Below are 18,726 nucleotides of genomic sequence, written 5' to 3' on the forward strand. Positions count from 1 at the left end.
CTCCAAAGACTCATCTCAGTACATCCTTATCTCCCTCTTTATCATACAACACCAACTCATTATGGATAGGTATCCTCAGAATCCTATAAACATCCTCTAGAGTGATTGACATCTTGCCAGTCGGCAAATGAAACAAACAAGTCTCAGAGTTCCATCTCTCTATTAGAGTAGTCATTATTCCTCTCTTTGCCTGAATCTCAAGCAAATACATGATGTGTCTCAAACCCATGCCCTTGATAGCTACCCGCTCTTCAAAGGTCAACTCCAGTCGCAACCTCTGTGTCACAGGGAATCTCTCCCATGACTCTATCTGGGGCAAAAACTCCTACATCCAACCAAACCAATCATGTCAATCCTAGTGCTCATGTTTATCACATGGTGTTGCATCTAGTGTATATGTTCGTCACATTGCACTTGACTCTATTTAGAGGCCCTATTGAGTGTATTCTCTTAGCATCTTATCCAATTGGCAACATATGTTCATCACGAAATTATCAATTCTAGCCTATATCTTGAATTATCTTCTCTATGGCACCTATTTGAGTGTATCCTCTCAACAACTTATCCAATTGGCAACATATGTTTATCACAAAATTGTCAATTCTAGTATGTCTTTCACTTTGTCTTCCTAGGGAACCTTCTTGAGTGTATCCTCTCAGTATTTTATCCAATCGACAGCGTATGTTCATCACAGAACTGCCGACTTGTGCCCACTTAGACACAAACCTGTTTTTACAATGCAAACGTGGTTTTTATCAACCTAAACGTGCTTTCCTGCCCTAGATGCGCTTAAATGGCATAGACGCGTCACTATCCTACACAGATGCATCTTTGTGACACATACATTTTTTCTTCACATAGACTTGTCCTTACTGAACATAGATGTGATTACATTCATAAACACAACCATACTTGACCTAGATGCAACTATCCATCCTAGACATGTTGGGCACTAACCCAAATGTGTTTCTAGTGTAAAACACCGATTTTGCATTCTCGTTTATCTACCCTAAAATGAATTAATGATAGAAATAAATGCAAAAATGTACAAAGTGGCTTTAAGGTACTTACCAGCTCACCCATGTCATCTGGTCTCTGATATCGCCAGACTCGATCAAACCTATGAACTCTATCCATCGTTGTTGACTACTCTGACTACTCTAAGATTTCTCTTTGCACTCTGATCTCTTAAGTGTGTTGATGCAAATGCAGATGTTTTCCTTGTGGCATTATCTTATAGGCTACTTAACCCTAGCCTTTGGTATCAACTTTCTTTCCCATGTCAGCCTCTTTTTCTTGTGTGACCTTGTCACCCTATCTTGTCGGTCCTTTCTAGCCTTTCTTTCTTATCAAGAGATTGTTTTTGATCTTTTCAAACATTTTCATCCAATCTCTCGAGGGGCCATATCATTCCCATCCTATGTAGTACCCCCTTCCTCGATCAAAATTTTTAGACTCATGTTTGACTTCAGTTGACTTTTTCAGTGGATATATTATATGATGATATTTTACTTAGACATTATGCGATGTTGTGATATGCTTTAATTTGAGTTGCAGTGTATGTTGTTCATGCAATATTTCCTTATTGATGTTTAATTGTAATTTTATTGGATTACTAACATGCACTGATACATTCATTTTAGGCATACGATGAGTTATATACATGTTTCATTTTTGTAAGTGTATGGGGTGCGAGGAGATGATTTTCCTTCACCCACTTTGGTGAGACAGGAAACGTCACGATTCTCCTTCATTGGTGTGTTTGTTGTGTTTGCATAGATATGCATGTGTGGTTCATTGATGTAGGGAATTGCATGTACAAGTACTGTGTAGGTACGAGGTACGTCTCCACCTGTCTTCACAGGTATGAGTGTACCTTACTGATCCAATGGAAGTGGAGGAGATAGTCCTAAGACCTACATTTTACACTAGTTGTGCTCAAAGTGAGCATCCCTATCGTTTGTCAGTTTCTCTTTGTTTGGCATGTGAGTCGTGTGTTTATTTGAGTTATTTTAGTTGCGTATTATGCTTTTGGTAAAATTGATTATTAAATCCTAAAGTATTTAGTTAGATTAAATGTGCTTTTATCCATTGGTAAATAAAAGAGATTAAATTAAATAGTAACCCTTCTTTTGATTAGTCGTTAAATTGATTTGTTTAATTTATTAACTTAGCAAGTTGGATTAAATAATCATTTCCAAATTGTAAATTAAATGTGTTTTATTGGGAAAAGTTTATTTGAAAGTAAAAATAAATAGATAAAATCTTTTTTTTCTCATTGACTTTTAGAATAGAAATTTGAGTTTTAATTTATTTGGAAAATAAAAATTTGGAGAGGAAAGACTTCTTTTTTTAAATTTACTTTATGATGAATGAATTTGATTGGTTGAAAAAAATTTCAACCCTGAAATAGTTTTAGGTTAAATCTTTTCTATTTCTACCTTGTTCTTCACGGGAATGGGAGGAAGCTTTTTGGAATTGAAAAATCGGTTTTCACCCTGGTGGAGGAATTTGCTCAACTGCAAGAATCAGCTCTTCTCAATTGGTAATCTAGGATAACTATTGAGGTTGGTTGTGAAAATATTTGTTTCAAGTTCTTCTTTCTTTGTTTGAGAAATTATATCCCTGTGTGTTTGTGTTTGAAAATTGTGTTTTGCAACCAAATTATATTTATGTTGAAAGGAGTAGAAGTTGAATCTATTTGGAAATTAAATCCTCCTTGTTTTCTTTTTTTTAAGTCAATTTCTAGATTGTTGAATCTTTGAAATTTTAGAAAAATTGGGTGTATTCTGGGTGTTTGAAAAATCAGCAAAATTTCTATTTGAAACATTCAATTTGGGTATGAAATGAAGATTAGTTTTGTATTTATGAAATTCAATTGGGTTTTAGTAAAAAACTTTGTTCAATCTTACCCTATGTGGGGTTCTGTTGCTCAAATTTTGCCAAATTTGGTTGTTTGGAGTGGAAATGTTGTTTTAAAATTTATCCTCCCTCTATTAAATTGGTCTCAGAAAAAAAATTTGAGTATGCTTGTTTTGATATTTGAGTTTGTTTTTTTTTTTAAAGGGATTTTAGTTTTGCTATGTAATTTATTTCTCAAAAGTTTTATTTCTGAGTTCCCTGTTTTTACAGAGAATGATATTTTGTTTAGTTTAAAAAAAAATTATAAACATTTTTTTATTTAATTATCGTGGTGTGTGGGGGAGCCATGGGCTCGACCCCACGGCACCACGGTGGGGAAGCGTTGTGCATCACCTACCCCAATGTATGTGGGAGTGTTGTTGCACAATGCAATCCCCACATACAGTGGGGAGCGTTGTTTGCACAACGCTATCCCCACTGTATGTGGGGAGCGTTGTTTGCAAAGCGCAGTCCCCACCTACAATGGGGAGCGCTTTTTGCACAGTGTTATCCCCACTATATGTGGGGAGTGCTGTGCAAGCAGTGCCTCCCCCATACGTGGGGAATTTACAAGTTTTAATTTTTTTTTGTTTTAAATTTATAATTTTAAAATTATTTTAAATGATTAAAATATATTTATATATATATATATATATAGTTTTTTTATTTCATAATGAAATTAAAAAAATATAATTGATTTGGAAAATGAGAATAGATATTTTATTGGAAAAATAGAAATTGATTGTTTTAGTTTGGGAAAAATATTAATGTTAGATTAATAAATAAATAAGTTTATTTATATTTTTATATGTATAATTGTATAAATGATATATTTATTTTTATCTATTGCGAATGGTGATTTTCTTTAAAATGTGGTATTTTGGAAAAATAGAGGAATTAGAAAATCTTGGTCGATTGGCATTTTTTTTTAGAACAAAATTAAAAATAGATATGTGTGTTGAATTACTGTAGTCGCATTTATTTTCAAAACTGCAAGTCTTTGGTCAATTTATTAAATGTGGTCATATGGTGGTTTTCATGGTTGTGTATTTCTCGTGTTCATGTTTTGTCAATTGGTTAACCTTATGGGAGGGTTGATTTCAGCCAAGTGGTTTTCTAGGGTATTGAACTCTATGTACTCTTTCATGCGTATACCTTGGTTTTGGGAGTTCATGTGTGTACCTTGGTTTTGGGAGTTCATGTGTGTACCTTGGTTAAGTGTCATATGGGAGAGTGGCTTTCAATTGGGGGTCGGGCCCAAAGTGGTTGGAGGATAACCCATCGAAAGTTTGTTTAAGTAAGTGGTAACTTAATAATATTTAGGGGGCTTGGTAGATGAAACACTAATTAAGATAATTATGCCTCGCTCATGGTTGAATGCTAGTACAGACTCAGGATGCAGCGAGAAGGCCTGGAATGGAAAACCAACAACCTTGTCCTCACGAAAGGATTGTTTGGGTCCACATGAGACTTGGATGGGGCCGAGGGTTCGGGAGATGTTACCCGGATAACCCATGATGGGGGTCGGGACCTATGGAGGCCTGCCAGGATAACCATATCAAGCTATATGGTGAAACTCTTCCCTTATGGTCACTAGTGTATAGTCTTGTTGATTTCCCCTATTTTGATGTGGAGTCATGATCTGTGAGTATTCTTCTTGTGAGTTGATCTGATGTTTCGTTAGACCATGTATTCTTTCCTTTTTTTTCTAGTGGGTCTTAGTGCTATCTCCTAGCACGAAGGGGTAGTTCTTTTGAGCCACATGGTCGGGTGGTAGTGCCACTTTCCAGCGATATCATGTTCGCTTCCTTCTTGCGAGGGTTGACTTTGTAGGTGTTCCAGTTTCTCTTTGGTCTTGATCATCTTCTTGTTCTATTTGGATTCCTTTGTACTCCTTGGATTCATTATTGTACCTATCTAAACCTTATGAGTTTAGTTGTATCATTTGTATTATTATGCCTTCTTGGCATGTTGTAAACTATGTAACTCATTTTATGATCTTCTATTTAAATGTTATCATGTAATTTAAATGCAATGTAATTGAGATATTATAAGTTGTTATATTTTGTAATGGTAAATATGGGGTTATTGAATGAATTATTGTAGTAAACGTGATGTATGTAATCATTAGTATGTAATGAAATCAAATGCAAGTATGTAATTTTAAGCATGTCTAATTCAGTTGTTTATATGAATATCATTGCAATGTATTAGGGATAGTTAACATGCATTATAGGTGGATAAGTGAACCTTATACTTTCAGTTTCTTTTTTAAAGTAATCTTCATTGGAAACCCTTTAGGAATATGGTTAAGTCTTTCGCTTGTGTGATTAATTAGTGCAATGTTATAACTTAATGTACCCTAATGATATGTTATGTTTAAAAAAAAAAATTATTACCGCTTTTATTCATATGATTTAGTGTGATCCTTTAGGGTTTCGTGGTGGGGCATTACATCCTAGGGAAACTTTGTATCAGTTTATCTTCTTTGAGCCAAGGCGACAAGCTGCATTGTCTCAAAGAGGGGCAAAATGTAGACACCTAAAATTGTCCTGTCTAATTAAATAAATATTTTATTTATTTATTTTATTCTAAATCTTCTATTAATTAAATAAATTCTTATTTATTTAATTAATTTGTTTATCCTCTTCTAAGCCTTTCCTCATTTAAATAAATACTTTTATTTATTTAAATAATCCTTTTCCTAAATTAAATAAATATTTTATTTATTTAATTGATCTCACTTCCTATATTAATTAAATAAATCTATTTATTTAATTAATTCATTAGCCTTTTCTACCCATGACACATTTCATTCATCTCTTAATTCTTCTCTTACCTACCCCCTTTATTATTTAATTATTTCTTCTACCTACCCTTTAATCCTAGCCGACTATTTATTTTTACACCTCTTAATCTTATCCCTCCATTTTCTAAAGTGTCTTCTATATAAGAGGATACTCTCTTTCATTATCAACCCTAATCGTCTAATTATCTAATCGATCTTATGCAATCAAGTCTTTTTGCAACCAAGCTATCAACCACATTTCCATTCTTTGTTGAGCTCTTATGCACACATAAAATCTGAGAGCAAATATATCAAACAAGATCAATGGAGATTGAAACCCTACTTGACATGTGAATGGTATATTTGGTTTATTTATTTATTTGTGCGGTCTTAGGTATCTTCATTTGTGTATGGTGGATTGCTTTCATTGTTAGGCTAGGGTTTTGTGGTTGGATCCTTGTTAGTCTTTCAATATTGTTGTTTTTCACTATCCATTTTCACCATATATAGTAACAATTATGTCTATTACTATCCTAATGTGTACAAAAGAAAAAAATGAGAGATGGAGTAAGAATCTATAAATTATAACATAAATTTTAAAAAACAATATTAAAAGTATTATGGATAGAAAAATTTATACTGACTATCCAAGAAGTGAAGAGTGCAATAAAAATCTCAAGATGTTAAATGCTCTCAATTTAGTTAAGAGAAATATGCTTATAAAAAGAACTTGAATATATAGCATTGCCACATAAACTCATAAATGATATAAAGATAGTAGTAGATGGAGAGATAAGAATAAATAGATAATCATATCACCGTATCATGAAAATTACAAAGAGAAGAGATTTTAAGATAGATGAATATAACTATTATTGTTCAAGAAAGAATGCCTCCTAAAAGAAATCCAACAAGTAGTAATGTAGAAGAATTCCCAAGAAGAATCCCACAAATTTAAACTCTTTGTCCAATAACTACAACCAAATAAAAAATGATCATTTTAAAATAAAATCATCACTATGATATTGACATAATAGGATTTTTAATGAAACTGATATTACATGAGAAAAATCATAAACTATTTGGGAAGCCAAGAACAAAGGTATTCTATAGCATAAGAGATTGTCAAAAAGAATCTCTATTTTTTTTTTACATTCAATTTCATCTAATTGTCATTCTTGATAAGGGGTTAGGGAATATTGTTAAATATGATAAAAGTAGGTGATTGGTAGTTACAAAACAAAAGGAATTCAAAAATTTGCAATTTTATCAATTAATGATGTTTATATGGCTTTACTACTTTGAGATGAAATCATAACTTTATACATATGCAAGGGTGTTTTAATATTTAAAGATTCAAATTTAGAACATTACACAAAGGTTACAACAAATAAAAATGAATGCTAAACTGTCATGAAAAGAGAACATTATCACATAAAAAACACTTGGCATTCAAAATAGGAAAAAGACTTAGGATAGACTAAATTTGTATTAGAATATGTTAGAGTGAATAAGGACATGTCACAATTAATTACTTAGTGTTGACCTATTCACAAGATAAGTTAACTAAGGCCCTAGGTGTTATTTCTAGAAGTTGGTTATAATGGGGTCATGCATCTCATTTACTTCTTGTGTCCTAGGTCATTTAATATTTGTTCTAAGTGGTTGTCTCATAACATAGGATTAAGACACATGTCAACATCTTGTTTAATCTTACCGCTCATCTTTCCTATATTAGAAAGGCAAATGTACACTTTGTATCATCTCTCATAGATCTTAATATCAAGAAAGCTCATTTCTTGCATACTCTCTTGTAGAAGGTTTCTTGTGTTTTTGTAGGTGCAATTGGGTGTTGAGCTTATCTTCAACTCCTACATGGTATCAGCAAAACCCTTCTCAAATTTTATGGTAGAGCTATTTCTAGATGAGAGATCTTATTTTTTTAAGTAATGTTGAGCATTCTCTTCTCTTGAATCATATGGTGATCTTGAGAATAAAGAAGCTTGAAAAAACACTAGATTTAGGGTTTCCTCTTTTGTGGGTTTTCATTAAAAGTTCATATTGGAGAATTTTGGAGAATATATGAGTTTTTAATTAAGTTTAAGGAGTCAAATATAGTTGGTTTTTCCTTTTTTTCTACCAAATTAGGCTTGGGAGTCTATATCTACAAGGATTTGAAGTTGGGAGGAGGTTGCTAGATCTAAAAGGTAGCTTCAAAAAAACACTAGATTTAGGGTTTCCTCTTTTGTGGGTTTTCATTGCAAGTTCATATTAGATAATTTTGGAGAAAATATGAGTTCTTCATTAAGTTAAAGAAGTCACTGATAGTTGGTTTTTCCTTTTTTTCCCAAATTGGGTTTGGGTAGATCTACAAGGATTTGAAGTTGGGAGGAGGTTGCTAGATCCAAAAGGTTGTTAAATTTTCAAACAACTTTGGGCCAAATAGACCATTTCATTTGGAAGGCCCAAAACCCCAAAGATCAATGGTCAAACTGTGAAAATCAAAGATTTTGCTACAGACCTATAAAAAAAATTTACTAGTTATCATTTTTGTATGGTCATATGAATCCATACTTGGCCATACAACACTAGCATCGTCCTTGGCATTGTTGGTATAGTTGGGTTGATTTCTCAAAATATATTCTATAGAAAATTCTACCCTATGCCAGCATTGTAGAATTTATTGTGTCAACTTGCACAATTTATGCAACCTACTATGACTTGATAGACATAAGCTTGCATCATAGGCACAATTGTCAATTTTTTTTTAAAAATATGTATATATAGTATTTTTTTGGTCATTTATTTTCTAGCACTTTAGGTGCCTAGTCATGTAGAATAATTAATGGATTCATATGTTATTTATGGGGAAGTCTGAGCACCATTAGATTGCCACCTCTCTTGTCTACCACCACCAAGGGTGATGCTCTTTTCTTTTCTTTTTTCTGTAGAGCCCATCTATGGTCGCACTGGTTACCAAGTGCCAATGATTGGTGGGTACATTTTTTGCCCCTCCAAAGCCCTAGAAGGGCATTTATTTCATGATGCATAACTTTTAAATAGGATATCAAAATATTACAAATGAGATATCACTAGAAAGCTAGTTTTGCATAATTCATAGTAGTACATGTGATTTTTATCAAATTTTTTACAAGTGAATTTTATTGCAAATTGGAGTGATTTTTCCCCTTTTGGACCTATGAGATCATAACATTTTTCTAGATTAGCCAAATTTCATGGTTCAATGATATTTGAAAGGTATTTAAGAGCTCAATCATTTTGTCCGTGCAATTTTTATAAACTCAGCCTCAGGTATATTTTATTCTTTTTTTTGTAAAATTAGCATAATCACTAATTACTTGGACACACTATTTCTTGGAGAAGTTTTGTTTTGTGGGGGGCTTAATTTTTAATCTTGATTAATATTTGTGATGTTTCAGAATAGATTTTATCAAATATATGTCAATTTTACTTTCTTGGTTTTCGTTAATGGTTGAACCAAGGTTTGAGGTTCTTACTCCTGATAATCATTGTACATGGAAGGTTATAATGCAACATTTTCATTGGTCTAAGGTTTTGTGGTCAACCTTAAGTAACCATCAACATAATTTTTCTAGAGAATATAAGGGATTTTCTCACAGGAATAATTGCAATGAGGATATGGGCTTGATAACTATGCATGATTCTAATAGCTTGTTCTTCTATATTTAGGAGTGTACTACTACCAAACATGTATGGGATAAGTATAAGGATTTTTTTGGTTCGGTTACTGAGGTATATGTTATGGAATTGGAATCATATTTGGCATCTCTTTCCAATAACACTTTTCCTACCATTGAAGATTATTTGGTAAAATTCAAATATTTAAGATCTGAATTGACTAGTTATAGGAAAGATTAAATTGATAACCTGATGTAGTGTCATAAATTGTACACCCTTAATCAAGATTGTCTAGTTCCACGCTTAAGTTAACACCTTCCTTATTGTGTCCCATTGTATCTTGCATTAATAGGGCTTCTTTAGGAATTCAATTATTAATTTAATCTAAATTCCTCTCTTATCAATTCACACATTATAAAATTGGGCCCTTAAACCTAGGTGCACCCCTTTTTATTTTATCTTAATTTAATCCTAATAATATCCTAATTTTGATTTCCAAGGTACATTTTCACATATCAACACATCTTAGATTTACCTACCATGTTGGATATAACTTTAGAATCACAATATCTCGCATTCCTAGAAAATCAAAAAACAGTTGGTGGGACTAGGTAGTATACTACCTAGCCCTGAACTTTTTTCCCTGAATTTTGAGAGCTTAATTTTGTGATATTATAATATTCAAATCCTGCTTGGTGTCAATTTTTATCAATTCTAAGTTGGCCTTTTATCAAAATTAAAATTAAGGTTTCATACATAAAGCCTTTCTTTCCCTCATTTGAGGATCCTAATCTAGCAATTTGAAAGGAGATCCTTGTGAAGTGAAAGGGCAACTTTGTGTGAAGTCTCAAATCAACAAATTCATCCATCAATCAAGTCTTCATCGACATTTTCATCAATTATGGACGCTTTAGGAGATATTGAAGAATAATAAGGGAATCACTGAGTATCGATCGGTGTGTACCTCTTCCTTAGGATTGGGTATGATTTCATGTTATTTTCATATCTCTATATTGAGTTTCAAATATACATAAAACTAAGTTTCAAATTTGCATTGCATTTATGATTTGAAACGTTTACATTAAATTCATTTTAGGGTTTTTCTCAAAACATAGGGTAGAACTCTACTTTACATTTAGCTCATAGGAATCATACAAACACAAGAGATTCTAGGGCACACACACTTTTCAATACAAAATCGACTATTTGTGGAGGTGAAAATCACCAAAACAAGGGGTTTGACTAAGGAAAAACCCTATGTAGCCACAACCATACCATTTTCCAACTTGTAGGTGTAGTTATAGGTTTTCGTCAGAGTGGTCAATTTTTGGGAGATCTCAGTAGACAAACATAGACCCATCATCAAAATTTGGACGTAGATCTCAAGGACCAGGGTATCCTATGCCCTAACACCTTGGTCCACTTTATTTGGCTCCAAATTTCAGTGAATTAGCTTAGATAGACTCAGAAACTAGTTCTCCAATTTGCAGCTCAACCTAGTCTCTAAGACCAAGGCATACAATGCCCTAGTCCTATCAAATCAGGCCCTTTTTTGTATTACAGGTGCACCTTAGATCCTTATTTTTGGATCTATAATTTCTATCTCAATTCTGCTACTTTATTAGTCTATTAGCATTGTTGTTATATTTTCTTTCATTGATCCTATTAGCATAGCTTTGCATTCTCCTACATTGAGCATATTCCTTTTCATAGCAGCAAAGCAATAGAAACCTTAAAATTATCCCTCGACTCTTTTTCACAAGATTTAGTCAAAGAGGATCACTCCTTTAGGTTCTTTCATATTCCATTGTTTGGATGAAAGTCGGATTAGGCCCTAAAACTACTCAATTCCATTTATACCCTAAATAATTTGGTAAACCCCAACCTTCTTATATTTACCATTTTTTATTAGATCTTGTTATTTCATGTTGCTATTATATCAAAAACATAAAAATCTCAAAAATATTGTTATATGCATTGTGTTTTTTTAAGTTTTATATGCATTTTTCATTTCTAAAGTTTGTTTTCAATCATGTCAGATCTTTATTTTCAAGATTTGTATTCATATGATAATGCATTTGCTTATGATGATTATAGTTTTAGTAAGGAAGAACTTGACGAGGATCTTGATGAGTTTCTTTATCCCAAACCTTCTAAACAAACATTTAGCCAAAGGCTAATCAACATTGTTACTATGCCATTTCGTAGTGATGATTTTGATAAGATGGATGACTCTTGTCATGAAGACATTCCTATCAAGTCATCCTCCAAATCTAGTAACATGGTGATTTATGACAATCCTTTTTATGATGATTTGCCTCCTTTCTAATTGAAACATAGACCATTTATTAGTCATGACTATGCTATTCTAGATGATGTTTTTAATTATTTCATTTCTACTAACACTTCTTCAAATAATATTTAAACATCTAAAAGATTGATTAACATTATAAATGTGAATGAACTTAACTTTCAGACAACTTCTAATAAACCCCTCTTTGTGATTCAAGATGCTAGTCCTTCTCCAAGTTCTCAACCTCTTATCAAGCCTCTCTTTGTGGTTCAAGGTACTAATGATTCCTTTTGCACTCCTAACAAACCAATTATTATTGTGCAAGGAGGATATACCACTAAGACCCCCTATGAGTATGCTAAACAAAATACTCAAGAGAGTTATAATTTGGTTGCTCGCACATATAATACAAGAAACAATAGGCAACCTAATCCTCATCTAGTTATTCCTTCTTATTTTCCTACTTCTAAACCTATTCTTCCACCGGCACCTCATATATCACAACATCTTGGTAAAGAGTATGATCTTATTAAACAACTTAAAGCTACTCTTGCCAACATATCTCTCTGGTAGGATTCGATTCAAACTTAATCCACACATCATGGAATGTTACAAGATGATTTAAAGACTTTAGATGTCCCACCCATAGTGACACCTAATAATTTGGCTTCTTTGATTGACTCCATGAAAACTTATAAAGCTTAAATTGTATTTTCAAAAGTTACCCTCTCAAAAGATTCAACATCAATATGATCATCGTATGATTGTAGTCCTTATTAATGGTAATTCTATAAGACAAACCCTTCTAGATAATGGATTTGGCTTTAATGTTTGTAGCATTTATCTATTATGTAAGATAAATATGGATATTTCTCTTATTAAACCAGAATCTCTTTCTATTCATGGTTTTGACAACATTGCTAGAACTTCTTTAGGTATTATAACCTTGCATATTAAGGTGGGACTTGTTATTTTACCTACACCTATTCAAGTCATGCCTAATAGTCTTACCTACAATCTTTTGTTAGGATGATCCTGTATAAATTGTATGCAAGTTTTTCCATCTACTCTTTATAAACAATTTAAACTCATTTATGACAACAAGATGTGTACTTTTCATGTTGATACCAACTTACAAGCATGTTTGAAAACATAATCTTCCAAATATTCTTCAAGTACTCCTACTTCTTCTCCAAGTACTCCTACTTATTCTTTGAGTACTCCTGATTCTTCTTCCATTCAAAATGAAACATCCTCTTCTCCTGAGGTTACTTCTTCATCTAAGGAGGTACTCTTAGGTGATCATTGGGGGTCCTTAGATTTTTCACCTTCGTTCATAAGAGAATATAAAATCCCTCCAATAGAACCTAAGACTAAAAAGAACAATGATATGGTTGAATATAAAAAGCAACCCACTTTGTCTAAACAACAAAGTAACAACTTTGTGGCTACTTCAAAATCCAAAACTTCTTCTACTTCAACTGATTATGACATTGAGACATATGAGGCCTTGCCTTTCCTTATGGAAATGGCTGCTCTTTATGGTCATGCTTTCACATCTTAGCTAAGAGTAGATCTAATAGAAATGGTTGTGGTGAACATGAATAAGTGATATAGGTTCCTTTAGAGAATCAAGTTCATGAAACATCTTTTGGACTTGGATATAATCATTTTAAGCCCATCAAAGCCTCTAAGAGACCATCTATTAATGTTAATTTCATTTTCTCTTCCAATTCTCTTTCTTTAATACGTCATGAATTCATTGATTCTTCCCTTGATGTATTTTCTACTGATGATTCCTTAGCTAAGCTTTTAGGAGTTTATGACAATCTCCCTCGCCATCACCATAATTGTGGGTTCCCTTATTGTTTAAATATTGAAGCATACTTTGGGAAAGACACTGAATTAGGAGATGATAACAAAGAGACGATTCATGAATTTCCACAACTAATGGATTTTCCCCAACAAAGTAATCTTCTTGTGAGTGATACCATTGATGTTAAAATGGATCCTCACAATGAAGAGAAAATCATAAAGATCAAGAAGTGCTTAAGTGATCTCTCTCTTATTGCATGAGTTTCCTAAAATAATTTTTGGATTTATTTTGATATGCCTGGCATTGATCCTAAGATTATGGCTCATAACATTGTGTTGATTCTTGTTGCTAAACCCATGAAGTGGAAGATTAGGAAAATAAATCCTAAAATAGCTTTGCTTGTTAAGGCTGAAATCGAAAAACTTCAAGAAGTTAGCTTTATTCGCTCTATTGATTATTCCCCTTGGATTTTAAATATTGTTGTTGTTTCTAAACCTAATAACAAGATTAGAATGTGTTCTCATTTTTTGTGATCTCAATAAAGCTTCTTTGAAGGATGATTCTCCGCTTTCTAACATTAATATGAAAGTAGATTCTACTACTGGTCATGCTTTGTTATCCTTTATAAATGGTTTCTCTGGATACAATCAAATATTTATTAATCCTCAAATATCAATTCAAAACCGCTTTTACAACTCCTTGGGGTATGTTTTTTTGGATGGTGATGCCTTTTGGGCTTAAAAATGCTAGTGTCACCTATCAACATCCTATGGCTCTTATCTATCATGATTACATGCATAAAATCTTAGAAGATTACATTGATGAAAACCTAGCTAATTCTATCTCTTGTCAAGACCATGTTAGGATCCTTTGCCAAATCTTTGAATAAATTTGTAAATACAACATGCGCTTAAATCCCCGAAAATGTGGTTTTGGTGTGGATAGTGGAAAACTATTAGGATTCATAGTGTCACATCATGGTATCGAGGTGGATATGAAGAAAATAAATACCATTGTGAGCATGCCACCCCCTCAAAATATTTTTGAATTATGAATCTTACAAGGAAAAATTCAAGCTATTTGCGGGTTTGTATCACAACTTGTGTATTATACTTTTCCTTTTACTCAATTGCTTAAGAAAGATACTACCTTTTGAGGGAATGTGGATTGTCAAAAATATTTTGAGGATCTGAAATCTTATTTGGCTAATCCTCCTATCTTCCAACCTGCTATTCCTGCTCAATCTTTCATTCTTTATACAACTGCTTTTCCTCATGCTCTCATAGCTTTATTGCACAACATAATAGTGATGGTAAATAATGTCCGGTTTATTAAATAAGCCACACTTTACTCGATTATGAAGTTTGATATACTGCGATAGAGATGAAATGTCTTGCTCTTGTTTTCACAACTCAAAAGTTGAGACATTATCTTTTGAATGTCAATATACATGTTATCATCAAATTTAATCCTTTAAAATATCTCTTTTCTAAAAATAATCTTTCAATATTCTTAGAAAAATGGGTTATGATGTTAACTAAATTTGACCTCAAATTTTGTTTGATGTAGCTATGATGACCCTCTAGAAATTGGTTCCACTTCATGTGTTGAAGCTATACCTCTTGACCTAGCTAAATAACCATTCATCTATATGGTCTCCATATGATATCATATTATCATAGATGATCAATCACAACTCTCTAATATATTAAATCACCACTTTGCCAAGATTTCATGCATGGATACGCATGAGCCTGAGGCTCATTAATATCAACATACTAGAGTAGGGTGTAGGTCAACAAATTCTTCCCCTCGCCATATACATAATATCCCAAGTCATGGTAGAGATGTGTTAGCATACTCTGTCCCCATGCAAACACAATATGGTGCTCCTCCATCTTGTGAATGGCATATGTCAGTCCTACATGCATATGACTATCTCACTCATTGAGACACGTGACCAACACCATTGTGGCAATCATCAATCTCCTCACTAACAAGATAGAACCTATCAAATGAAGTAGCCATCCGATGAGTATCTGACCTCTTGTCTCTTTGAGTGTGGGTCTGCCAATATAATATATCCTCTCTCTCCTCTCTTCTCATGGGAAATGTGACTAATATCGCATAGACATCCCTCACTAGTAATTGCAGGATGTGGTATACTTCCTCCAACATAATTGTCATCTCCCCAACTAGAATGAAGAAGGTGGATGTATCTAGGTCCCACCTCTCCATTAAGGACATTAGCATTGGCCCATGAAACTTGATAGCAAGCATGCAACATACCCACCACAAGCCTACTACATGAAGAAGTCTCTAATCCTCTAACGACAAATAAGGAATCTATCTTCGTAAATGGTTGTATGTGTGACCCGAGGTATGTTCTCGTAGATACAGTAACTTTTGTAAAATCAAACATCATGTATTGGTATCCTTAACATAAAAGTCATCAAAATCATCAAAAACCTATCTTAACCCCACGAGTGCCACCTAGTGCCCCTTGTCTAGGACCATGGCGCCTAGAGGGGACCATGGCACCCTGATGGGAACATGGCATCCCTAGGGGAACATGGTTCCTAGATGGGACCATGACACCCATTCTGAGTGGCCCTTGTCAAAATTAAGGTTTTGACAGCTAATCTATCAACCAAAACACAACAAATCACTAGTATGTAGTTTTCGTGGGCCTCCCTCATCCAGTGGAACATCCTTGATGATTGATTCCCTCAAAATCTCAATCTAGGTAGGCACTTTGAGTCATCAACATGACATTTTCTACTACGTGGGCTCCTCCTCTGCACTATGAGAAAAAAATTGAAAAAGAAATGAATAATGTCACTTTCACTATTTAAGGTAATCTCTTCCCTAAACCCTAATTTTACATTTTACACTTAATCTTTTACATCTTAAGCTAGAAAACACCAATTTTCATACCATTGGTTTGTTAGAATCGTGTTTTAGTTCTTTTTCTTACTAAATTATCTTCAATTAATTTTGATCTTGTATCAGACCTTGTTGTGAGAATTTTTCATCAATTTCCTTCACATTTTGATGTGGTAAACATGATACCATGTTTCAACATACTAATTAGAAAGCCGAAACAAAGGGGCATATAACTACCCTCGAATTTCATCATTCTTAGGAAGCATTTTAGGTGATTTTTTTATTTCAACTAACAATGTGGTTTTGTAGGATGTGGTTCCTAATGTTGTATTGCATATATCGTTGGGGAGTTTGATTGAAATCTTATGGACATATCCTTTTCCCCATGAATATTTACTTTTTTATACTTTAGCTCACATATGCACGTAGTGTCATATGACAACTAAAGTGGGGGCTAAATGTAGTGTCATAAATTGTACACCCTTAATTAAGGTTATCCAATTCCACGATTAGGTTAGCACTCACCTTAGTGTTTCCCATTGTATCTTAAATTATTATGGATTCTTTAGGCATTTAAATATTAATTTAATTAAATATAAAGTCCTCTCTCATCAATTTACACATTATAAAATTGGGCTTTTAACCCTATGTGTGCCCTTTTTTATTTTATCTTAATTTAATTTCCATAACCCTCTTTCTCTATTCTAATAAAAACTTACTACTATTATTGTTATTATTACCATTCATATCATTTTGTGATTTTTGTTAGTTAGAAATGATTTATTGAATATGATTGAAAGTTATTTTAATAAAAAAGATTAAATAGTGGACACACACACACACACATTTTAAATGAAAAATTATTTAATTACTCAAATTTCAATTGAGCACATGACGTAGGAGAAATTGGAAGCTTCTAGAGGGAATTTTCAAATCCCATATTTTTGCATGCAACTCCTCCACTATCTCATCAATCAATTTTGCATGAACCCAATCTTGGAAAGAAACCTCCATTTTTTAATTAATACTCTTCATAATGGAATTGAAGCGTCTTTACTATATAAGGTATGCAAGCTTTCGAAAAGGGGGTAGATTGTTTTTGTGTAGAGCAAATTTTCTCAAGTTCTTGTTAATAGTGGTAGGATCTTCTTTGTAGTCACTTTTCATTTGTAGAATTGTTAAGTTGCTCTTGAAGGACTCTCACCAAGTTGCAAGGAATGATCTAAGAAGGATAGCTAGAAGATTGGAGAGGATTCAACATCAAGCTTCGACAATCTAGGTTCTCCTCTCTTGCACGTACTCTCTCATTTACTGATAGTTCTGATACTTAATATAAGTATAGATCCATAGCCAATAAGATGAGAGGGGGGTGAATCATACAAACTTAATCTTCAATAAAAACATCAGATTCAACCTCGGTAACATATATATTAGTAATATAACCAAAACTGTCAAACATGCAAACTCAAAAGCATATAAACATCATAAACCTCATAACACCAGATTTAACATGGAAACCCAAATAGGGAAAAACCACTATGGGATTTCGGACCCACTAAGAAATATACTCTTCTAGAGTATGCTCGGTTAAAAGAAAATCTTGTTAAAGATTACAAACACATTGCTAGATGTGACCCGGTTAAGGGATTTCCCTCAGATCTGTTAGGATCTTCACCTTGTAAGAAGTGACCTTGTTAAAGGATTTCAAACACTCAATCAGAATGTCACCTTGCTAGAGGGTTTTACAAATAAGACTGTTAAGTCCACTCGATTAAGAGATTTTCTGTCACTTTCACAAAATAACAGTAATAAAACTCTATCTGCAACTTCACATCTAAAATGCTAAAGTAGATTCCTATTTGTTCAATACAATCTAGACATAGAACTAATCTTGTCTATCTGCTGGGCTTCTATACTCTGTTATTCAAATACGTCGTCAAGCTTCTGTGCTCAGTAATCACTATGTAGCATCCTTGTGCATACACTTGCCTGCATTCATTGTTTATCAACAGTTTCCTATTTATAAACAATTAGGTAACCGCTTAATCTCCTTGATCACATTTCCCATGATCAATCATAGCCATCAGATCTTCAATCTTATCCAGGTTCAATGCATCTTTCGATCTGAAAATGTTTTACACTGCCTTGGAACTTGCATATTAGTCTTGGAACTTGTGCTAGGATATTGCAGTTCAATCTGTGTTGTAGATCTTCAGGCCGACTTTCCATTGCCTTAGATTCATTAACAAACTTCATCCACGACTCACCAATCATTTAATCAACTCCAGCTCATCAGCATCCTTCATTAAATAATGCATGCAAACATTTAATGCATTTTGTTATAGCTCGGTTACAACTCGGTAGCAACTCGGTTATAACTCG

General features: G+C 33.2%; 1 protein-coding gene across 1 annotated transcript in view; it reads left to right on the plus strand.

The window, feature by feature from the left end:
* The first annotated feature begins 3,288 nt into the window (after nt 1-3,288).
* Nucleotides 3,289-18,726, plus strand: part of LOC131858404 (vegetative cell wall protein gp1-like) — a 38,304-nt gene continuing 22,866 nt past the window's right edge. The window contains exon 1 of the mRNA XM_059211636.1: nt 3,289-3,474. Coding sequence (XP_059067619.1) covers nt 3,289-3,474 — 186 coding nt within the window. The remainder of the gene's footprint in view (nt 3,475-18,726) is intronic.

Source organism: Cryptomeria japonica, chromosome 9, assembly GCF_030272615.1.
Source record: "Cryptomeria japonica chromosome 9, Sugi_1.0, whole genome shotgun sequence".
Lineage (NCBI taxonomy): Eukaryota > Viridiplantae > Streptophyta > Pinopsida > Cupressales > Cupressaceae > Cryptomeria > Cryptomeria japonica.